Source organism: Scyliorhinus torazame, chromosome 21 (assembly GCF_047496885.1).
Source record: "Scyliorhinus torazame isolate Kashiwa2021f chromosome 21, sScyTor2.1, whole genome shotgun sequence".
Taxonomy (NCBI): Eukaryota; Metazoa; Chordata; class Chondrichthyes; order Carcharhiniformes; family Scyliorhinidae; genus Scyliorhinus; species Scyliorhinus torazame.
Window position 1 is genome coordinate 76166113 of NC_092727.1, and position 23923 is coordinate 76190035.

At 50.2% G+C, this 23923-nt stretch overlaps 1 protein-coding gene across 3 annotated transcripts in view; it reads left to right on the forward strand.

Annotated features, from left to right (window-relative positions):
* The window catches only part of LOC140398358 (nuclear factor 7, brain-like), a 162123-nt gene that overhangs the window by 85587 nt on the left and 52613 nt on the right, over window positions 1-23923 (forward strand). For all 3 annotated transcript variants that reach the window (XM_072486949.1, XM_072486948.1, XM_072486951.1), the window contains exon 2: window positions 11463-12058. In XM_072486949.1, the coding sequence (XP_072343050.1) occupies window positions 11546-12058 (513 nt within the window). In that variant the 5' untranslated portion in view covers window positions 11463-11545. The remainder of the gene's footprint in view (window positions 1-11462; window positions 12059-23923) is intronic.

Consider the following 23923-nt stretch of genomic DNA (forward strand, 5'->3'; position numbering starts at 1 on the left):
GACTTTTGGACTCACCAGAGGAGCCCCAACGGAAATTTTTTGACGACTTCCCGTGTGGGAAGGTGAGAGCAAGGTCCCCCTTCCATAGTATATGGAGTGGACCAGAAGTGGAGCGGTAAAAAAAGCGGCTTTGGAGCAGCGAAAGAAACGAGGGAGAAAAAACAAGATGGCGGAGGGCGGAGATCGAGCAGCATGGGAGCCGGAGCAGCAGGAGTTTCTCAGGCGCTGCGTGGAGGAGCTTAAAAAAGAGGTGATGGCGATCGAGGGGCTGAAGGAGACCCAGAAGGCCCAAGGGGTAGAGATCTGAGAGGTGCGGGAAAAAGCCACCGAGAACGAGGATGAGATCTTGGGCCTGGCGGTGAAGATGGAGGCGCACGAGGCGCTGCACAAGAGGTGGGCCGAATGATTCGAGGACTTGGAGAACAGGTTGAGGAGGAAGAATCTTCGGATTCTGGGTCTCCCTGAAGGGGTGGAGGGGGCCGATGCCGGGGCGTATGTGAGCACGATGCTCCATTCGCTGATGGGTGCGGAGGCCTCTCCGAGTCCCCTGGAGCTAGATGGGGCTCACCGGGTCCTGGCGAGGAGACCCAAGGCCAACGAGCCGCCAAGGGCGGTAGTGGTGAGGTTTCATCGTTTCGTGGACAGAGAGTGTGTCCTGAGATGGGCCAAGAAGGAGCGGAGCAGTAGATGGGAGAATGCGGTGATCCGAATCTACCAGGACTGGAGCGCGGAGGTGGCAAAGAAGTGAGCTGGTTTTAATCGGGCCAAGGCGGTGCTGCATCAGAAGGGGGTGAGATTCGGAATGTTGCAGCCAGCGCGACTGTGGGTCACATTTCAGGATCGACACCACTACTTTGAAACGCCTGAAGAGGCTTGGACCTTTATCCAAACTGAAAAATTGGACTCAAACTGAGGGTCTGTGGTTGTGGCGGGGATGTCGATTGTATACAGGATTTTAACTATGCGTAAGGAATGTTCCACGGGTGGGGCGATGGATGGGGATGGGGGAAGAGATTTGATGGGGAGACGGTGGGGAATGTGGGCGCCGGTGCTGGAGGGAGGGGAGGCCCGGCGATGGGGGAATTGGGATAAGGCCGCAACAGGAGCTGCGCCACAGGGGGCGGGGCTAGCTCAGGAAAGCGTGGGCTTTTTCCCGCGTTAGGGAAGGGCGGAGGGGGGGATGGAGGAGCGCAAGGAGGAGGGGGGATTTCCACATGGGGGGGGTCAACGGGAAGGCAGGGGAAGCCGGGGTCAGCAGATGTCAGCTGACTTACGGAAGTGTTATGGGGGGAGCAAAAGAGCTAGATTTGGATCTAGCGGGGGGGAGGGGGGGAGGAGGGGAGAGTGGGGAAAATAGGGTTGCTGCTGCATTGGCCGAGGGGGAACTGAAAACGGAAGAGGTGGTCGGGGCGGGGGTTCCCCGTCTGGGGGACTGGAGGGTGCGGAAGGCACGGGCATGGGACTGGCCTAAAACAGGAGATGGCTAGTCGGCAGCGGGGGGTGTGGGAAGACCCCCAATCCGGCTGATAACGTGGAATGTGAGGGGCCTGAATGGGCCGGTTAAGAGGGCCCGAGTGTTCGCGCACTTAAAGTGACTGAAGGCAGATGTGGTCATGCTTCAGGAGACACATTTGAAGATGGTGGATCAGGTCAGGTTAAGAAAGGGATGGGTCCCCCAGCGGGGGAAGAGGGGATGAGACGATTCCTAGATCAGCTGAGATTCCCGAGGGTGGAGGAGCAAGAGGTGGCTGGTTTGGGGGCACCAATTGGGTTGGAGGAGCTGAGCAAGGGTTTGGGGAGCATGCAGGCGGGGAAGGCCCCGGGACCGGACGGATTCCCGGTGGAGTTCTACAGGAAGTACGCAGACCTGTTGGCCCCGCTACTGGTGAGGACCTTTAATGAGGCAAGAGAGGAGGGGGCCCTGCCCCCGACAATGTCGGAAATGACAATTTCTTTGATCCTAAAGCAGGACAAGGACCCTCTGCAATGTGGATCGTACAGGCCGATTTCGCTCCTCAATGTGGAGGCAAAGTTGCTGACAAAAGTGCTGGCCACGAGGATCGAGGACTGTGTCCCGGGGGTAATCCACGAGGACCAGACGGGATTTGTAAAGGGCAGGGTTATTGTTTGTAAGGGAGAAAAATTGTGTTAAAAAACTTTAATAAATATATATATTTTTTAAAAAGAAAGGGATGGGTAGGACAGGTATTCCATTTGGGGCTGGATGTGAAGAATAGAGGGGTGGCAATACTGGTGGGGAAGCGGGTGTCCTTTGAGGCCAAGAACATAGTAGTGGACAATGGAGGTCGATACGTGATGGTGAGCGGTAGGTTGCAGGGGACGTGGATGGTATTGGTAAATGTATACGCCCCGAACTGGGACGATGCTGGATTTATGAAGCGTATGTTGGGGCGCGTTCCGGACCTGGAGGTAGGAAGCTTGATAATGGGGGGGGTTTTAACACGATGTTGGACCCAGCATTAGATCGTTCCAGATCTAGGACCGGGAAGAGGCCGGCTGCGGCCAAGGTGCTTAGGGGTTTATGGACCAGATGGGGGGAGTGGATCCGTGGAGATTTGCCAGGCCTCTGGCCAGAAAATTTTCTTTTTTCTCCCATGTACACAAAGCCTACTCCCGGATAGATTTTTTTGTTCTGAGCAGGGCGCTGATCCCAAAAGTGGAGGGAACGGAGTATTCGGCCATAGCCATCTCAGACCACACCCCGCATTGGGTGGAACTGGAGTTGGGAGAGGAGAGGGCCCAACGCCCATTGTGGCATTTGGATATGGGATTACTGGCAGATGAGGAGGTGTGCGGGAGGGTACGGGGGTGCATTGAAAGGTATTTGGAGGCCAACAACAACAGGGAGGTGCAGGTGGGGGTAGTATGGGAGGCGCTGAAGGCGGTGGTCAGGGGAGAGTTAATCTCCATCAGGGCTCACAGGGAGAAGAGGAAGGGCAGGGAAAGGGAGAGGTTAGTGGAGGAGATTTTCAGGGTGGACAGGAGATATGCAGAGGCCCCTGAAGAGGGACTACTTAGGGAGAGGCGAAGTCTCCAGATGGAATTCGACCTGTTGACCACAGGGAAGGCAGAGGCACAGTGGAGGAAAGCATAGGGGGCGACGTATGAGGATGGAGAGAAGGCGAGCCGGATACTGGCACATCAGCTCCGTAAGAGGATGGCAGCGAGGGAGATAGGTGGAGTCAAGGATGGAAGAGGAACTACGGTGCGGAGTGCGGTGAAAGTAAATGAGGCATTTAAGGCCCAGCCCCCAGCGGGGGAAGAGGGGATGCAACGATTTTTGGACCAACTGAGGTTCCCGAGGGTGGAGGAGCAGGAGGTGGCTGGTTTGGGGCGCCAATTGGGTTGGAGGAGCTGATTAAAGGACTGGGGAGCATGCAGGCGGGGAAGGCCCCGGGACCAGATGGGTTCCCGGTTGAGTTCTACAGGAAGTACGTAGACCTGTTAGCCCCGTTGCTAGTGAGGACTTTCAATGAGGCAAGGGAGTGGGGAACCCTGCCCCCGACAATGTCTGAGGCGATGATCTCTTTGATCCTGAAGCGAGATAAGGACCCACTGCAATGTGGGTCGTATAGGCCGATTTCGCTCCTTAACGGATGCTAAGTTGCTGGCAAAAGTGCTGGCTACGAGGATTGAGGTCTGTGTCCCGGGGGTAATTCACGAGGACCAGACGGGATTTGTAAAGGGCAGGCAGCTAAACACCATTGTGCGGAGGCTCCTAAACGTGATAATGATGCCATCGGTGGAGGGAGAGGCGGAGATAGTGGCAGCTATGGACGTGGAGAAGGCCTTTGACCGAGTAGAGTGGGAGTATCTCTGGGAAGTGTTGCGGAGGTTTGGGTTTGGGGAGGGGTTTATCAGTTGGGTTGAGCTCCAATATAGAGCCCCGGTGGCGAGTGTGGTGATGAATCGGCGGAGGTCAGAGTATTTTCGGCTGTATCGAGGGACGAGGCAGGGGTGCCCCCTGTCCCCCCTGTTATTTGCATTAGCAATTGAACCTTTGGCCATGGCATTAAGGGAGTCCAGGAAATGGAGGGGGGTGGTCCGAGGGGGAGAGGAGCATCGAGTGTCGCTGTATGCAGACGACCTGTTGCTGTATGTGGCGGATCCAGTGGAGGGGATGGTGGAGGTCATGCAGATCCTAAGGGAGTTTGGGGACTTCTCGGGCTATAAGCTCAATGTCGGGAAAAGTGAGCTCTTCGTGGTGCATCCAGGGGACCAGGGAAGAGGGATAGACGACCTAACGTTGAGGAGGGCGGAAAGGAGCTTTCGGTACTTGGGGATCCAAGTAGCTAGGAGTTGGGGGGCCCTGCATAAACTTAATTTGACGTGGCTGGTGGAGCAGATGGAGGAGGACTTCAAACGATGGGACATGTTGCCACTCTCGCTAGCGGGCAGAGTACAGTCGATTAAAATGATGGTTTTGTGTTACAGTGCCTTCCAATTATGGTCACCAAGGCCTTTTTTAAGAGGGTAGGCAGGAGCATTATGGGTTTTGTGTGGGCAAACAAGACCCCGAGGGTAAGGAGGGGGTTTCTGGAGCATATTAGAGATAGAGGAGGGCTGGCGTTGCCGAATCTAGGTAGCTACTATTGGGCAGCCAACGTGGCGATGATCCGTAAGTGGGTGATGGAGGGAGAGGGGGCGGCATGGAAGAGGTTGGAGATGGCGTCCTGCAAAGGATCGTACGAGCCTTGGGGCGCTGGTGGCGGCACCGCTGCCGCTCTCGCCGACAAGGTACACCACGAGTCCGGTGGTGGCGGCAACGCTAAAGATCTGGGGCCAGTGGAGACGACACAGGGGTGCAATGGGAGCCTCGGTGTGGTCCCCGATCAGAGATAACCATCGGTTTGTCCCAGGAAGGATGGACGGGGGGTTTCAGAGCTGGCATCGGGCAGGGATTAGAAGAATGGGGGACCTGTTCATCGATGGGACGTTTGCGAGCATAGGGGCTACTTGCTACCCCTGGGAAACGCTTTCAGGTACATGCAAGTGAGGGCGTTTGTGAGGCGGCAGGTGAGGGAATTCCCGTTGCTCCCGGCACAGGGGATTCAGGACATGGTGATTTCGGGTGTATGGGTCGGAGAGGGCAAGGTGTCGGCGATATATCAGGAGATGAAAGAAGAGGAGGAGGAGTAGAGGAGCTGAAGGGCAAATTGGAGTTGGGGGAGGAGATTGAAGAGGGTCTGTGGGCTGATGCCCTAAGTAGGGTTAATTCCTCTTCCTCGTGTGCCAGGCTCAGCCTGATACAGTTTAAGGTTATTCACAGAGTGCATATGACAGGGGCGAGGCTGAGTAGGTTCTTTGGGGTGGAGGACAGATGTACAATTTGACGAGGGGGCCGCACCCATGGTACCGGTAATGAAGCCCGACAAATCTGTCCGAATCGGTGGGGATTAGAAACTCGAGAGGTTGAATAAACTCGGTTTGTTCTCACTGGAACGACGGAGGTTGAGGGGCGACCTGATAGAGTCTACAAAATTATGAGGGGCATAAACAGGGTGGATAATCAAAGACTTTTTCCCAGGGTAGAGGGGTCAATTACTAGGGGGCATAGGGTTACGATGCAAGAGGAAAGGTTTAGAGGAGATGTACGAGGCAAGTTTTTTACACAGAGGGTAGTGGGTGCGTGGAACTCGCTGCAGGAGGAGGTGGTGGAAGCAGGGACGATAGTGACATTTAAGGGGCATCTTGACAAATACATGAATAGGATGTGAATAGAGGGATACGGACCCCGGAAGTGTAGAAGATTTTTGTTTAGACGGGCAGCATGGTCGGCGCAGGCTTGGAGGGCCAAAGGGCCTGTTCCTGTGCTGTACTTTTCTTTGTTCGTTGTACTTTGTTCTAAACAGAGCTTCATGCCTGGAGCAGTATCCGATGCCAAGAGTGGAAGATTTGCACATTCAACTAGCTGGAGGGTGTTCTTTTACAAAACATGACATGAGCCACACCTATTTACAGGTGGAGCTAGGTCCAACATTCAGAATATTTGGAACCATAAACACCCAGAGAGGGTTGTTTGAATAAACCCTCCTCACATTTGGGGTTTCATCGGCCCCGGCGATTTTTCAGCGTATAACGTAAGCATCCTGCAGGGTCTGCTGTCATGGCTGACTATCCAGACGACATACTAATCATGGGCACCATGGAGAAGGAGCATATGGACAACCTACAGGAAGTGCTCAGGAAGTTTTCCCAAACCAGTTAAAGAGGAGCAAGTGTGCGTTGTGCGCTAAAGCGCACGGGAGAACAGTGGGTAATGTGGTGATATGCATCACTGTATATGCACAAGGGGTTAATGTAAATACACTACAACTAAGTAATCACTGGAGGGAGCACCAGAGATATCATGACATGCAGACATACAGCCAATGGGTCATTACAACAGGACACAGCCAATGGGTAATCAGGACACCCAGAGGTGGCATTACCACAAGGGGGCACTTCACAACCCATATAAAAGGACAGGGCACACATGATCTGCCTCTTTCCACCGACAGACATCTAGAGGGTACATCAGGGCTGATCAACAGCATCACACCCAGCACGTGGCTTAGAGCAGGCTGGTAAAGATAGACTGAGTTACTACAGCTAGATTAGCAGAGAGTCAAACTCATTTAAGAACTGTGTTAATAGGTCAATAAACCAGTTGAACTCATTTCATAGTCTGGAGCGTCCTTTGTCAAAGCTTACATCAAGGAAGCAGCTTATGCTACACGAAGCAACATAACACAACAGGTAACACTGTTGCTTCACAGCTCTAGGGTACAAGGTTCGATTTGTGGCTTGGGTCACTGTCTGTGTGGTGTCTGCACGTTCTCCTCGTGTCTGCGTGGGTTTCCTCCCACAAGTCCCGAAAGACATGCCGTTAGGTGACTTGGACATTCTGAATTCTCCCTCTGTGTACTTGAACAGGCACCGGAATGTGACGACTAGATGCTTTTCACAGTAACTTCATTGCAGTGTTAATCTAAGCCTACTTGTGACAATAAAGATTATTATTATTATTAAAGCGGTGACTAACTTAGGATACAGGGTGGACAGGGATGGTCAACACCCTTGTGGAGGACTAGGTTCTGGGGTGCCTCACAAGCCAAAGCATTCGCCAGGGTAAAAGAGCATCTGTTGTCCACACAGTTCCTCACTCACCATGATCCAGCTCAAACGCTAATCCAGCATGCGCTACCTCCCCCTACAGCATTGGGTTGCTGCTGGCCCACTAGATGGGATGGCAGCGTGGAACGCCTCATCAATTTCATCTTGAGGACCCTAGCGGACAGTGAGTGATGATAAGTTCAAATCGAGAAGGAAGGCAATATTTGCAGTGGAGATGTTCCACCAATATGTTTATGAGAGGCACTTCGGCGCAGGAGCAGAGAATCCCGCCCCTTATTTCTGGAAGCTGTGTGTTGTTCCTGCCTCTTCTGCTTCTGTGGCCTGGACCAAAGACTTGGTGGAGCAGGTGACTAGAGCCAGAACTGCAGGAGGAGGAGGATGGCGGCTCACTTCAACGGAATCACATTGGAGGTCATTTGTGGCTTTATTGTGCTGGTGACTGTTTTCAGTTTCACGTTTGGAGGCCATGTAAATTGCTGGGGCCTGTTTGTAGTATTGCATGTTGTTGCTTAATGTTCGGAAGTTGTATGCTTACTCTTGTAATGTTTTGTTTTCTGAAAATTTGGAGTACCCAATTCTTTTTTTTTCCAATTAAAGGGCAATTTAGCGTGGCCAATCCACCTAACCTGCACATCTTTGGGTTGTGGGGGTGAGACCCACGCAGACAGAGGGAGAATGTGCAAACTCCACATGGACAGTGACCCAGAGCTGGGATCGAACCTGGGTCCTCGGTGCCATGAGGCAGCAGTGCTAACCATTGTGCCACCCTGCCGGTATTGTAGCTGTTTCTTGTTTAATGTCTGGAGCTTGTTTGCTACAGCGCCTTTTGCTTTTGAGACCTGGAGCAAGGAAAAGGATGCCAGTGCTTGGCCGACTGTGGGAGGGAGGAATGGGTTTTGTATGTTGGTTGTTTGCTGTTTGATGTCTGGAGGTCGAGTGTTAGTTAGCCGCAGCCCCTTTTGTGGCGGGAGTCCAGAATGGGGTGCTCTCTCTCTCTTCCTCCATGCTCTCACTCTCTGCGTCACTGTGACATTCTAACTGGTCTGCTGCAGGGAGCTGCGGGAGGGGGAGGGAGCAGTGGAGTTGATTTGGATGCTGGTAATTTCTTTGTACTGTTGTTTGCTTCCTGTTTAATGGAATTACACTGTTATGGTTTTGCGTTTGTATTAATGTTTTGTTATGCATGGGAGTTTATGTGTATAGCACAGTGCCGTTTCCTTGTAGTTTAGGGTCATTGAGATATGTGGACTGTTATTAAACTAAAATATACCCAAGTGGATTCCTGTGGTTAGATGTGCCATGTTGCAGGCGGGTGTGACGACCAAGCATTCCAATCAGACTGTGAGGCTTGGACACTGGAGGCTTCAGAACTACATGTGCAGCAGCCAACAATCGAACACCCAAGAGCTGGACCGCTGCATTGGGAATACCCCAATCGTGGGGGTGTGGGGGGGGGGTGGGGGGGGGGGGGTGGTATCCAAGCCCGGTCCTTATGCTGTTTTCAGCGGGGGCCTGGGGTCCAGGTTCTGGGGTCCGGTGCCCAGGAGACCCTGCTATGGCTGGGGGTGCGTGTGTAGGCTGGGGTCCTCCAGCACAAGCGGCTCATTGGATGGCGCCCTGAGAGAGGGCAGGGAATGTAAGGCTGGGGGAGGCTTCAGGGATTAGAAGGTACCAGGGTGGAGGCCATAGCCAATTGGCAGTCTCATACCTCCTCCAATTCCTTACAGATATCACATGATGTATGATATTGTGGACCCCGCAGCAGCTTCCCTCGCGGTGGCTAATGCAGTCAAGATGGCCAGAAGCCGGAGAAGGCGACAACAGCAGTCGACAGAGGCTCGAGGTGGCAGCCCATGTGTAGAGGCCTGCCCGACACCCTGAGGATTCGGCCACCCATCAGGCCAGGAAGGGACCCAGAGGGGTGGCCGGCGATGTCCCAACGTGTACAGGTCCGCTGGTTGTTCAAAGAGGGATCAGACAGCATGTGCCGCAGGAGGCTCCACCTCAACAAGGGAATGGAGTGGTGCCTGTGCCATGTCCTTGCGGATTGGGAGGAGGATACCGGCTCCCAGTGGCCGATAAGGTCAACGCAGCCCTGAACTTTTATTCGGGGACATGTATGGCATATCCCAACCAACAACCCACAAGTGCATCTGGGAAGGTACATAAACTTTGAACTGGACCAAGCCCATCAAGATGCCTGTGCAGCAGGATTCTCCGCCATCTTCAGAATGCCCCAGATCCAGGGGGTAATAGATGGCAGGTAGGTCGCCTTGCACACACCAGGCGGTGTGGGAGTGCCCTTCATTAACAGGAAGGGGTTCCACTTGCTAAAAGTCAAACTTGTGTGCGACCACCACCTCAAGATCATGCATGTGTATGCACACTTCCCAGGGAGTGTGCACAACAGCTACATCCTGGAGCCGTCAGAGATCCCCTGCATCTTTGAGGGACACCCCAAGATGATGGTTAGCCCTGAGGGAATAAGGGGTACCCACTTAGGACCTGGTTAATGATGCCTGCACGGAGGTCGGTGACCCGTAGCCTTTGAGATTCCTCCAATCGGCTCTGGACCCGCTGGAGTGCAGCTGACATCCTCCTCTGAATATCACGGCTGCACCATGGATCAGATCCAGAGTAACCTGGTCCAAAGGCTCGACATTGGACTGGGACCAGCTGGGTCCTGGAGTCCTGCAGACCCCCAACTGCTGTCTCCTCTGGATGTTCCTGCAAAACCAACTGCGTAAGATTCACCAGCCTGTACCCCAGAAGCCTGTCCACTACCGAGGTGTGTGTCTCTGTGCTGGTGGAGGGTGGGGATGACGAAGGTGGCATCTTCGGAGCTCTCCTCCAAGGAATTCTCTTGGATAGCACATGGGGGGGGGCACACTGGATGGTCTGGTACAATCGGATGGAGATCCTGCGGGGGAATGGACTTGTGGTCAGTGAGAGGGAAGGATCATTATGTCTGGCATGAATAACTCGCGTGTGACAGTTCGTCTGGGTGGGGGCCGGTGGATCCTCACCTCAGCGGTGCAGGCCAATCCCTACATTGGTGACAGATCTCTCCTCAACCACCCCACAATCTCCAGGGCCCATTCCTCATAGAGGTGAGTACTCTGATGTTCGGCACCCCGCCACCCGTCTGGGCTCTCTCCTGTCTGATGTTCGCCAACTTTCCTGTGGGGACAAGAGAGAGGGCATTATGAGCCACACACATCATGTATTGTGGGGCAGCTATGGCGGGGATCAGGAGTGAGAACCGCTTGGCATGAGTAGGGTGTACTGGTGGATACCAGGGGGTGCTGGGGCATGGTATTGTGCTGGGGGGGGGGGGGGTGAATGTGGTCCCCGGGGGGGGGGGGCAACATAACATAGGGGGTGACAGGCGAAACCGCTGTCAGGGGGCTGATGCCAACTCATCTATGCGGCCCAGTGGAGGTCATTTAGCTTCTTATGGCACTGGGTGGTGATCCTCCTGGTGATACTCCTCGCACTGATGGCCGCTGCCACTGCCTCCCAGGTGACAATGGCTGCCCTGTGGCTGACCCATTTACCCCCTTGGGGGAACAGGGTATCCTGTCTGGACTCCACCGCGTCCACCAGTAGGGCCAGGCCGGCATCTCTGAATCATGGGGCTGGTCTGCAAGGTGACATGGCTGCATGCTGAATAGGGTTTGCTCTGCGGGATCGGCTTAAGAGCTGCTCCTCCCCCTCATTAGCAGAGACCTGCCGAATGCAGTCCAGGCGAATCAGCTGGCGGGACAATCTTTTCTGGGGTGTAGCCCATGGGGCATCATTAAGTGCCCTAATCAACGTTAGATACCAATGACAGCCTTGCCGGGTTGGCCTTCGGGAAACACCCGGCAGTTCCTGCTCACATCCACACTTGGAAACTTTTCCGTCAGATCGCGCCTTTATTCTCTGGATTACTAGTCCAGCAACATTCCCACACAGTCCATGCAAGGGAAAGAAAATGCATCCCAAGGATTCTTGTGCATTGTCCTCATAAGTAGGAGCCAGGTTCGAGAGACACTCCTATCAGGGAGAGAAAATGTCTTTTCTATTTCCAAAGTTTTTTAAAGTCAACATTATGCCAGTCAGCACGAGGAAGTAGGCACAGGCCCAGGTTTGACAGTTTGTGGGCCAAAGACTGGCTCCTAGGTCTGTCCAACAAGGCAGGAATGACAATGGAAAAAAGAATTGGATAGTGGTGCTTAGACCCAATAAGAGGCAGATAACGGAGTGTGTACATATATGTGTATATATATAAAAAAACCTTGTCCATGTAATGACACTGTCTCATATTTGTCTCCTGAACACAGGGATAGTTGGTTTCTCCGTATGTTGGAAATAGAAGATTCAAAGCAGGAAGATTAAGACAGCACGCAGCTGCTAAACCCCCGCCATGTCTGTAGAAGATGACATCAGAAGCCAATTCTCATGCTCGATATGTCTGGATACATTTAAAGATCCTGTTACCACAGAATGCGAACATGATTTCTGCAGACCCTGTATAACAGAGTATTGGGACAGGGAGGAAACGTCCATCTGTCCGCTGTGTCGACAATACTCCTCTGGTACCTTGAGAACTAATCGCACACTGGCCTGTGTGGTCGAGATACTGCAGTCAAAGAAAGGGAACAGTTCGGAAGAAACCGAGTCAAGTGGTGACAATAATTTTGGATTCTTGCTTCTAGTCATCCTCATTTTTGTAATCGTGCTTCTTTGGTCATTGAGCCCGGATGCTTCTTCACTTGGCTTTTACCCCAAGGATTATGACATGTGCCCTCAACATAAGGAGAAGCTGAAGCTCTTTTGTGAAGATGACCAAGAGTTAATTTGCCTAATCTGCAGGGACTCAAACAAACACAAGAACCATCGAGTTTATCCCATCAATGAAGCTGCTCGATACTATAAGGTAAATTGGAAGGAGAATGGAAGGCCAACAGGAAAGAAAGGTCTGCATTTATATAGCACCACAGAGTGTGCTAAAGTGCCCCCCCAACACTGCACTCAGGTATCAGCCTGGATTAAGTGTTACAAGTCTCCGGAGTGGAGACCTGAACCCACAACCTCCTGAATCAAAGGTGACAATTGTGTTATTGCTGACACTATGATAATGATCCATAACAGGGAAATCCAGGGGAATAAAACATTTCGGTACAAAGTCTATTTGAATAATTATTACAACCATTTAAAAATACAATAGCCTCATGGTTGTGGCAATACAGTTGAATTCAAATCCCACCTGTGGCAAATTGGCAATTTAATCTAAAATGACCATTTGTGGTTGGCACCAGAGAATGATCATAAAATTGTAAAAACCCAAACAATTTACGGCGTCCTTTATGGATAGATGACTTAGTAAATGGTTGATTCTTATTGTCCATCCAATGAAGTCAAGTAATAAATGTAGCCTTTCCATTGTCACCTCTACTTCCCTCAGAATTGAATCTTTTTAAAACATGGAACATATGAGGCCGCAGCACAAAGACCTACCTAACAAATTAAAACGGGTTTGACTCCATTTTACTGCATCACAGTATCCAGATATGTATTCAAATGATTGCAGAGTTTCCTATTTGATCAGCCTATACAATTCTAATAATGACTCTAGTCATTGACTGGTTTTGGAGTTAGTGAGTGCAATCAGGTGATTCTGAGAGTTTGGAACCAGGGGCGAGATTCTCCGACCCCCCGCCAGGTCGGAAAATCGCCGGGGGCTGGCACGAATCCCGCCCCTGCTGGTTGCCGAATTCTCCGGCACCGGATATTCGGCTGGGGCGGGAATCGCGGGCCCCCCCCCCGCGATTCGCTGGCCCAGATGGGCCGAAGTCCCGCCGCTAAAATGCCTGTCCCGCCGGCGTAGATTAAATCACCTACCTTACCGGCGGGACAAGGCGGCGCGGGCGGGCCCGGGGTCCTGGGGGGGGCGCGGGGCGATCTGGCCCCGGGGGGTGCCCCCACAGTGGCCTGGCCCGCGATCGGGGCCCACCGATCCGCGGGCGGGCCTGTGCCGTGGGGCACTCTTTTCCTTCTGCCTTCGCCATGGTCTCCACCATGGCGGAGGCGGAAGAGACTCCCTCCACTGCGCATGCGCAGGAATGCCGTCAGCGGCTGCTAACGCTCCCACGCATGCGCCGCCCGGAGATGTCATTTCTGCGCCAGCTGGCGGGGTCGCCAGCTGTCGGGGCGGAAATTCGTCCGGCGTGGGCCTAGCCCCTTAAGGTTGGGGCTCGGCCCCCAAAGATGCGGAGCATTCCGCACCTTTGGGGCGGTGCGATGCCCGACTGATTTGCACCGTTTTGGGCGCCAGTCGGCGGACATCGCGCCGATACCGGAGAATTTCGCCCCATATTGCAAATGAGTGGAAACTCCAGCTCAGGGAATGACCCCCATACACTTGGCAATGCAAATTACTGGTGAACTTACGCTCCTAATGCTTAAGTTCAGACATGTAATTGTAATCTTTCATTCATCAGCTACAAAACAAAAGATTTTAGGAAGTTGCTGGGCAAATAATTAGTTGCCATTTTGAGGTAGGGAGCCTGGGTCAGAATTTTTGCCGTGGAGATTTGACACTACTGAAAAAAGGAAGATGTCTCAAAATCCAATGAGTGTTGAAGGTCCATCCTTAAAATCAAGTCACCGTTACACTGTTATTTACATTTTCCGGTAGAAATCGTGGAATAATAGAATCCCTACAGTGCAGAAGGAGGCCATTTGGCCCTTTGAGTCTGCACGGACTCTCCAAAAGAGCACCCTGCTTAGGCCAAAACCCCAGCCCTATTCCCATAATGCCACCTAACCTTTGGACACCAAGGGGCAATTTAGCATGGCCAATCCACCTAATCTGCTCATCTTTGGGCTGTGGGAGGAAACCTAAACATCCGGAGAAAACCCATGCAGACACGGGGAGAACATGTAAACTCCACATAGTCATTTACCCGAGGCTGGAATCGAACCCGGATCCCTGGCACTGTGAGGCAACAGTGCTAACTATTGGGCCACCGTGCCACCCACGGCAGATCTAATTGTAAAGACACAGAGCTTTTACCAGTAGCATGTTTCTCAAGAGTCTGCTGCCTCTCCATTAACATGAAGATGGTTTAATTTCTCCTGGATATCGTCACCATCCCTTGACTACAGCATTTTACAATGTCTCCATTATAAGAATAAGCCACAGGTTGTTCTTGGGAGACGAGAACTATACTTTTCATTGGCGGTTCCTCACTTTGGTCAGAAACCTCCACTTGAACCTTAGTGGAGCCCACCATTGTCTGCTCTGCTCACCGAATACTGAGTTCTGTAATCTGTCAGAGGTTTGGAAAAACAAGTGACTCCCTGCAGCACATTCAAAGATGGATCAGCACTTTGTTGGGTGATGAAGGTAATAGGGCGACAGGCCCAAACGTAGAAAACAAAAGAAAAAGAGAGAGTGAAAAAGTATTCGGGCAATGGCAGAGGGGCTTTTAGTGGAGGGAGGGAGGCAGAGAGGCAGAGGGGGAATAGAGTGAACAAGAGAAGGAGTGAATGGAGAGGGAGACTGGACGGAGAGTGTCACGACCCCCTGGGCTCGTGCGCGGTAAATTGCAGCTCAGCTTGACCCAGAGTCTCTACACAGATGAAATTAGATTTTATTTAAAATACCCAAGGTTCTTGGTTGCGATCAATGAACTGCAGTCATCAGGTTTGTAGATCCAGGTTTTGGAACTCTAGCAGCGGCTGGGGACGCTGCAGTGCATTGCAAGACAGAGAGCAAGGATAGCATGTTTAAGGAGATGGTCACACTTTAGGTTCGGAGCCTACAGGCAGAGAGGGAATGGGTCACCATCAGACAGACTAACAGAATCAGGCAGGTAGTGCAGAAGTCTTGGGCGATGATCTTGCTTGCTAACTAGTTTACCATTTTGGATACTGGTGAGGGCAAAGGTTCCTCAGTCGGGTGAAGCCAGAGCAAAGGCCTTGGTGCAACGAATGCCTCGGCTGCACAGGATGAAGAAGATCGGGACAGCAATAGTGATCGGGGATTCATTAGTTCAGAGAACAGACAGGTTTTTCTGTGACCATAGATATGACTCCAAGATGGTATGGTACCTTGCTGGTACCAGGGTCAAGGATGTCAAAGAGTGACAACAGGACATTCTTCTGGGGCAAGTTGTTTTTTAGCATATGCAGGAAATTGTTACAGAAAAGTCCAAAGGTATGCAGGTTAGATGGACTGGACATGATAAATTACCCCTGAGGGTGGGATTGCAGGAATAGGGATTGGGCCTAGGTAGAGCAGCCTTATAAAGGATCGGTGCAGAATTGATGGACCAAATGGCACTGTAGGGATTTTAGGATTCTATGATATTGTATTATATATCTGGTGCAGTAATATTATTAAAAATTCTGGTTTAACATACAGGCAGGCTGTGTGTCTGCAAAAGATGTAATTAAAGTGTCATAAAAGTAAGATAATCAATGATTCTAGCCATTCACTTGGTTATCTATATAGTGCTAATGGCATTTTGTTTATAGAAGGATAATTGGAGGGATTGTGTTTAGACTTAGGTAAGCATGGTCATGAAATCTGAATGGGATAGAGGTGATGTAATTAAGGGGAGGAGCCAGGTCTGTAGCAGGCAGTTTAGTATTTAGTCTGCCAAAGCCAGAAGGATTTGCAGCTTGTGTCTGAAAGGGTCTCTCTCCTTTGCTGAAAGCAACTCTCTACACAGTGGACAGCATGTGTTTGCTAATTTCATTTACAAGTGGCTTTTGACCTCTAATGGGCTTTGATTATTTTGAGATAGAAAAGGTACAAGTTAGTAGTTAAAGGGCACAATTTAACCCGAATATCGAGATCCCGTTTAGGGTACGTTTATCAGGGTTTTTCCCGACGGCTGCAGTGCCAAGAAACGCCCCGTAATTAAACAGCACATCACTGTTTTCTTTGACCTTGGAGAGATTTTCTCTGCCGAGGCCGCACTTAGAGCCCAGCGATGAAAGGCTTCTTGCAGTTCGGGGTGCCATTTTGTCTGGCTGCCCCAATCTATCCCTTCCCCCAACTTTCAGCCCCTGTTTACGACCCCCCACTTCACCCAACCTCAGGAAGGCGCCCGGCTACATCCCGGAGCCTGATCCCAGGCAGTGCCAATGTGGCACCTGGCACCCTGGCACTGCCACCCTGCCAGCCTGGCAGTGCCACCTGATCTCTAATGGTCTGGGAGATCCCCCCAGGTGCCATTACAATTGGTCCACGATTGGGGAAATCAAATCGATGTCCTGGCGAGGTGTCCCACGCATGGCTGTTACGTCCCGGACACTGGGAGTTCGCCTAATGGATCATTTAAATATGCTGATCTGGATCACGCTCAGTGAGGGCAAGTCGTAACATCTGTCTCGTGTGAGTCTGTTAAATCTAAAGAGGCGCCTCGAGCATCGCAAATCTCGTGAGAGGCCTCTCGTGAGATTCAATGACCTGGTCCCGGCCCCAAGGCTGTTAAATCGCTCCCAAAGTGTCTCCATTTATTACTAAGAATTGTTGAACCATTAATTGTAAGCTATTTTCTGTAATGTTACTGTAGTTTGTCCTGTGTAAAGAATAAAGTTTAGTTTAATATAAAAGATCGCTGTTTGTCAGTAGAACTACTCCTGGGGATGAAGTGTCCATTCATCACAGTTTACAAATTGCAAAATTGTTGGGGCTTCTCGTCTAGTTTGCTAACTCACATGGGGGGTCTGGTCCGGTAACATAAGAGCAGTCTTCACCAATGTGAGTCATTGACTGGAGAGCACCACAGTCAAAGTCTGGGTCCCTGCAAGGCCCCGCCTGTGTCGACTTGCTCCAGTATGGACACGGAGTGGCAGGTTGAAGCCGGGTGGGTGGGCTGAGGTATCTATAATGATGTGATTTTTAATGGTGGCGTGTTGATTCCATTCCTTCTGCAACAGAGCCTCTGCTGTTATTCCCTGCATGATGGTCTTAGCCTGACACACTGGCATGATGGGAGGTGAGCAGCTGGTGGATTGGGTTCAAATTAGAGCAGCATGTAACATGGGTAATTGAGGAATAATGGACAACTTCAATTCACAATATAAACTGGTTCAACCCAATCAGCACCAACGCTGTGGCGGATGACTTCCTGGAGTGTGTCCATGATCGGTTTCTGGGGGAACCAACCCACGATTGGGCTATTAAATTTAGAATTATTTAATGAGAAAGGACTAATTTATAACCTTGCTGTAGAGGAGGCAATAGGAAATAATGACCATAATAAGATTGAATTTTACATTAAGTTTGAAAGTGATACAGCTCATTTTGAAGCAAGGGTCCAAAATCTGAACACAGGAAGGTGTGAGGGGCTTGTTGTCTTTGGTGGATTGAGAAAATACATTGAATAATTTGACAGTCGATTGACAATGCCTTGTCTCCAACAAGTACATATTCCTCTAAGACACAAACACTCAACAGGTGAATCAACCATAGCTATCTAAAGAGGTTAAAGATTGTATTAGATCAAAGGAAGTGGCTTATAAAGTTGCCAGAAAAAGTGGTAAACCCAAGGATTAGGATCAATGTAGAATCCAGGAAATGAGGACAGAGATATTGGCAAAGAAAAGGGAAAAGAGAATATAAATACATATTAGCAAGAAACATAAAGGTGGATTGTAAAAGCTTCTTTAGATATGTGAAAGAGAAAAGATTAGGAAGGACAAATGTGGCTCCATTACAGGTAGAGACAGGAGAATTTATGACGGAGAGTATGAAAATGGCAGAGGAATTACTTGAGGCGGCATTTTCTGGACAACCCACCACATGTTTCATGGCAGTGGAGGGCAGCTCACCGCCGTTGTCAACTAGCTTTCCCGGTGAATGCACCCCTCATTGTCGCGAAGCCGCGGTGGGGGTGCGCCGTCAGCAAGACCGGAAGGCCCTGCCAGCGCGAACAGCCATAAAGTCCAGAAAATCTCGCAGAAAATCTAGAGAATCAAAGGATCGTGAAAATGAAGAATTCAAAGAATTTGACATTAATGAAGTTAGTTGTCTACAAATTAATTGGACTAAAGGTTGATAAACCCCTGGAAAAAATGAGTTACATCCCAGTGTGCTGAAGCAGGTGGTTATAGGGGTAAATGAGTTACACCCCAGTGTGCTGAAGCAGGTGGTTATAGGGGTAAATGAGTTACACCCCAGTGTGCTGAAGCAGGTGGTTATAGGGGTAAATGAGTTACACCCCAGTGTGCTGAAGCAGGTGGTTATAGGGGTAAATGAGTTACACCCCAGTGTGCTGAAGCAGGTGGTTATAGGGGTAAATGAGTTACACCCCAGTGTGCTGAAGCAGGTGGTTATAGGGGTAAATGAGTTACACCCCAGTGTGCTGAAGCAGGTGGTTATCGGGGTAAATGAGTTACACCCCAGTGTGCTGAAGCAGGTGGTTATAGGGGTAAATGAGTTACATCCCAGTGTGCTGAAGCAGGTGGTTATAGGGGTAAATGAGTTACACCCCAGTGTGCTGAAGCAGGTGGTTATAGGGGTAAATGAGTTACACCCCAGTGTGCTGAAGAAGGTGGTTATAGGGGTAAATGAGTTACACCCCAGTGTGCTGAAGTAGGTGGTTATAGGGGTAAATGAGTTAAATCCCAGTGTGCTGAAGCAGGTGGTTATAGGGGTAAATGAGTTACACCCCAGTGTGCTGAAGCAGGTGGTTATAGGGGTAAATGAGTTACATCCCAGTGTGCTGAAGCAGGTGGTTATAGGGGTAAATGAGTTACACCCCAGTGTGCTGAAGCAGGTGGTTATAGGGGTAAATGAGTTACACCCCAGTGTGCTGAAGCAGGTGGTTATAGGGGTAAATGAGTTACACCCCAGTGTGCTGAAGTAGGTGGTTATAGGGGTAAATGAGTTACACCCCAGTGTGCTGAAGCAGGTGGTTATAGGGGTAAATGAGTTACACCCCAGTGTGCTGAAGCAGGTGGTTATAGGGGTAAATGAGTTACATCCCAGTGTGCTGAAGCAGGTGGTTATAGGGGTAAATGAGTTACACCCCAGTGTGCTGCAGCAGGTGGTTATAGGGGTAAATGAGTTACACCCCAGTGTGCTGAAGCAGGTGGTTATAGGGGTAAATGAGTTACACCCCAGTGTGCTGAAGCAGGTGGTTATAGGGGTAAATGAGTTACACCCCAGTGTGCTGAAGCAGGTGGTTATAGGGGTAAATGAGTTACATCCCAGTGTGCTGAAGTAGGTGGTTATAGGGGTAAATGAGTTACATCCCAGTGTGCTGAAGTAGGTGGTTATAGGGGTAAATGAGTTACATCCCAGTGTGCTGAAGTAGGTGGTTATAGGGGTAAATGAGTTACATCCCAGTGTGCTGAAGTAGGTGGTTATAGGGGTAAATGAGTTACATCCCAGTGTGCTGAAGCAGATGGTTATAGGGGTAAATGAGTTACACCCCAGTGTGCTGAAGCAGGTGGTTATAGGGGTAAATGAGTTACACCCCAGTGTGCTGAAGCAGGTGGTTATAGGGGTAAATGAGTTACACCCCAGTGTGCTGAAGTAGGTGGTTATAGGGGTAAATGAGTTACATCCCAGTGTGCTGAAGCAGGTGGTTATAGGGGTAAATGAGTTACATCCCAGTGTGCTGAAGCAGGTGGTTATAGGGGTAAATGAGTTACACCCCAGTGTGCTGAAGCAGGTGGTTATAGGGGTAAATGAGTTACATCCCAGTGTGCTGAAGCAGGTGGTTATAGGGGTAAATGAGTTACATCCCAGTGTGCTGAAGCAGGTGGTTATAGGGGTAAATGAGTTACACCCCAGTGTGCTAAGTAGGTGGTTATAGGGGTAAATGAGTTACATCCCAGTGTGCTGAAGCAGGTGGTTATAGGGTTAAATGAGTTACATCCCAGTGTGCTGAAGCAGGTGGTTATAGGGGTAAATGAGTTACATCCCAGTGTGCTGAAGCAGGTGGTTATAGGGGTAAATGAGTTACACCCCAGTGTGCTGAAGCAGGTGGTTATAGGGGTAAATGAGTTACACCCCAGTGTGCTGAAGCAGGTGGTTATAGGGGTAAATGAGTTACACCCCAGTGTGCTGAAGCAGGTGGTTATAGGGGTAAATGAGTTACACCCCAGTGTGCTGAAGCAGGTGGTTATAGGGGTAAATGAGTTACATCCCAGTGTGCTGAAGCAGGTGGTTATAGGGGTAAATGAGTTACATCCCAGTGTGCTGAAGCAGGTGGTTATAGGGGTAAATGAGTTACATCCCAGTGTGCTGAAGTAGGTGGTTATAGGGGTAAATGAGTTACATCCCAGTGTGCTGAAGCAGGTGGTTATAGGGGTAAATGAGTTACATCCCAGTGTGCTGAAGTAGGTGGTTATAGGAGTAAATGAGTTACATCCCAGTGTGCTGAAGCAGGTGGTTATAGGGGTAAATGAGTTACATCCCAGTGTGCTGAAGCAGGTGGTTATAGGGGTAAATGAGTTACACCCCAGTGTGCTGAAGCAGGTGGTTATAGGGGTAAATGAGTTACACCCCAGTGTGCTGAAGCAGGTGGTTATAGGGGTAAATGAGTTACACCCCAGTGTGCTGAAGTAGGTGGTTATAGGGGTAAATGAGTTACATCCCAGTGTGCTGAAGCAGGTGGTTATAGGGGTAAATGAGTTACACCCCAGTGTGCTGAAGCAGGTGGTTATAGGGGTAAATGAGTTACACCCCAGTGTGCTGAAGCAGGTGGTTATAGGGGTAAATGAGTTACACCCCAGTGTGCTGAAGCAGGTGGTTATAGGGGTAAATGAGTTACACCCCAGTGTGCTGAAGCAGGTGGTTATAGGGGTAAATGAGTTACACCCCAGTGTGCTGAAGCAGGTGGTTATAGGGGTAAATGAGTTACACCCCAGTGTGCTGAAGCAGGTGGTTATAGGGGTAAATGAGTTACACCCCAGTGTGCTGAAGCAGGTGGTTATAGGGGTAAATGAGTTACACCCCAGTGTGCTGAAGCAGGTGGTTATAGGGGTAAATGAGTTACACCCCAGTGTGCTGAAGCAGGTGGTTATAGGGGTAAATGAGTTACACCCCAGTGTGCTGAAGTAGGTGGTTATAGGGGTAAATGAGTTACATCCCAGTGTGCTGAAGCAGGTGGTTATAGGGGTAAATGAGTTACATCCCAGTGTGCTGAAGCAGGTGGTTATAGGGGTAAATGAGTTACACCCCAGTGTGCTGAAGCAGGTGGTTATAGGGGTAAATGAGTTACATCCCAGTGTGCTGAAGCAGGTGGTTATAGGGGTAAATGAGTTACATCCCAGTGTGCTGAAGCAGGTGGTTATAGGGGTAAATGAGTTACACCCCAGTGTGCTGAAGCAGGTGGTTATAGGGGTAAATGAGTTACACCCCAGTGTGCTGAAGCAGGTGGTTATAGGGGTAAATGAGTTACACCCCAGTGTGCTGAAGTAGGTGGTTATAGGGGTAAATGAGTTACATCCCAGTGTGCTGAAGCAGGTGGTTATAGGGGTAAATGAGTTACATCCCAGTGTGCTGAAGCAGGTGGTTATAGGGGTAAATGAGTTACATCCCAGTGTGCTGAAGCAGGTGGTTATAGGGGTAAATGAGTTACATCCCAGTGTGCTGAAGCAGGTGGTTATAGGGGTAAATGAGTTACACCCCAGTGGGCTGAAGCAGGTGGTTATAGGGGTAAATGAGTTACACCCCAGTGGGCTGAAGCAGGTGGTTATAGGGGTAAATGAGTTACACCCCAGTGTGCTGAAGCAGGTGGTTATAGGGGTAAATGAGTTACACCCCAGTGTGCTGAAGTAGGTGGTTATAGGGGTAAATGAGTTACATCCCAGTGTGCTGAAGCAGGTGGTTATAGGGGTAAATGAGTTACACCCCAGTGTGCTGAAGCAGGTGGTTATAGGGGTAAATGAGTTACATCCCAGTGTGCTGAAGTAGGTGGTTATAGGGGTAAATGAGTTACATCCCAGTGTGCTGAAGCAGGTGGTTATAGGGGTAAATGAGTTACATCCCAGTGTGCTGAAGCAGGTGGTTATAGGGGTAAATGAGTTACACCCCAGTGTGCTGAAGCAGGTGGTTATAGGGGTAAATGAGTTACATCCCAGTGTGCTGAAGCAGGTGGTTATAGGGGTAAATGAGTTACATCCCAGTGTGCTGAAGCAGGTGGTTATAGGGGTAAATGAGTTACACCCCAGTGGGCTGAAGCAGGTGGTTATAGGGGTAAATGAGTTACACCCCAGTGTGCTGAAGCAGGTGGTTATAGGGGTAAATGAGTTACACCCCAGTGTGCTGAAGTAGGTGGTTATAGGGGTAAATGAGTTACTTCCCAGTGTGCTGAAGCAGGTGGTTATAGGGGTAAATGAGTTACACCCCAGTGTGCTGAAGCAGGTGGTTATAGGGGTAAATGAGTTACACCCCAGTGTGCTGAAGCAGGTGGTTATAGGGGTAAATGAGTTACACCCCAGTGTGCTGAAGCAGGTGGTTATAGGGGTAAATGAGTTACACCCCAGTGTGCTGAAGCAGGTGGTTATAGGGGTAAATGAGTTACACCCCAGTGTGCTGAAGCAGGTGGTTATAGGGGTAAATGAGTTACACCCCAGTGTGCTGAAGCAGGTGGTTATAGGGGTAAATGAGTTACATCCCAGTGTGCTGAAGCAGGTGGTTATAGGGGTAAATGAGTTACACCCCTGTGTGCTGAAGCAGGTGGTTATAGGGGTAAATGAGTTACACCCCAGTGTGCTGAAGCAGGTGGTTATAGGGGTAAATGAGTTACACCCCAGTGTGCTGAAGCAGGTGGTTATAGGGGTAAATGAGTTACACCCCAGTGTGCTGAAGCAGGTGGTTATAGGGATAAATGAGTTACATCCCAGTGTGCTGAAGTAGGTGGTTATAGGGGTAAATGAGTTACACCCCAGTGTGCTGAAGCAGGTGGTTATAGGGGTAATTGAGTTACACCCCAGTGTGCTGAAGTAGGTGGTTATAGGGGTAAATGAGTTACACCCCAGTGTGCTGAAGCAGGTGGTTATAGGGGTAAATGAGTTACACCCCAGTGTGCTGAAGCAGGTGGTTATAGGGGTAAATGAGTTACACCCCAGTGTGCTGAAGCAGGTGGTTATAGGGGTAAATGAGTTACACCCCAGTGTGCTGAAGCAGGTGGTTATAGGGGTAAATGAGTTACACCCCAGTGTGCTGAAGTAGGTGGTTATAGGGGTAAATGAGTTACATCCCAGTGTGCTGAAGCAGGTGGTTATAGGGGTAAATGAGTTACATCCCGGTGTGCTGAAGCAGGTGGTTATAGGGGTAAATGAGTTACATCCCGGTGTGCTGAAGCAGGTGGTTATAGGGGTAAATGAGTTACACCCCGGTGTGCTGAAGCAGGTGGTTATAGGGGTAAATGAGTTACACCCCAGTGTGCTGAAGTAGGTGGTTATAGGGGTAAATGAGTTACATCCCAGTGTGCTGAAGCAGGTGGTTATAGGGGTAAATGAGTTACATCCCAGTGTGCTGAAGCAGGTGGTTATAGGGGTAAATGAGTTACACCCCAGTGTGCTGAAGCAGGTGGTTATAGGGGTAAATGAGTTACACCCCAGTGTGCTGAAGCAGGTGGTTATAGGGGTAAATGAGTTACACCCCAGTGTGCTGAAGCAGGTGGTTATAGGGGTAAAGGATGCAATGCTTTAAAAAATTTTAGATTCTGGGAAGGTTCCTCCAGAGTGAAAAGTAACAAATGTAACCCGATTATTTAAGAAGGGAGAAAGAGAAAAAAATAAAAACTACAGCCCCGTTAGTTTGATG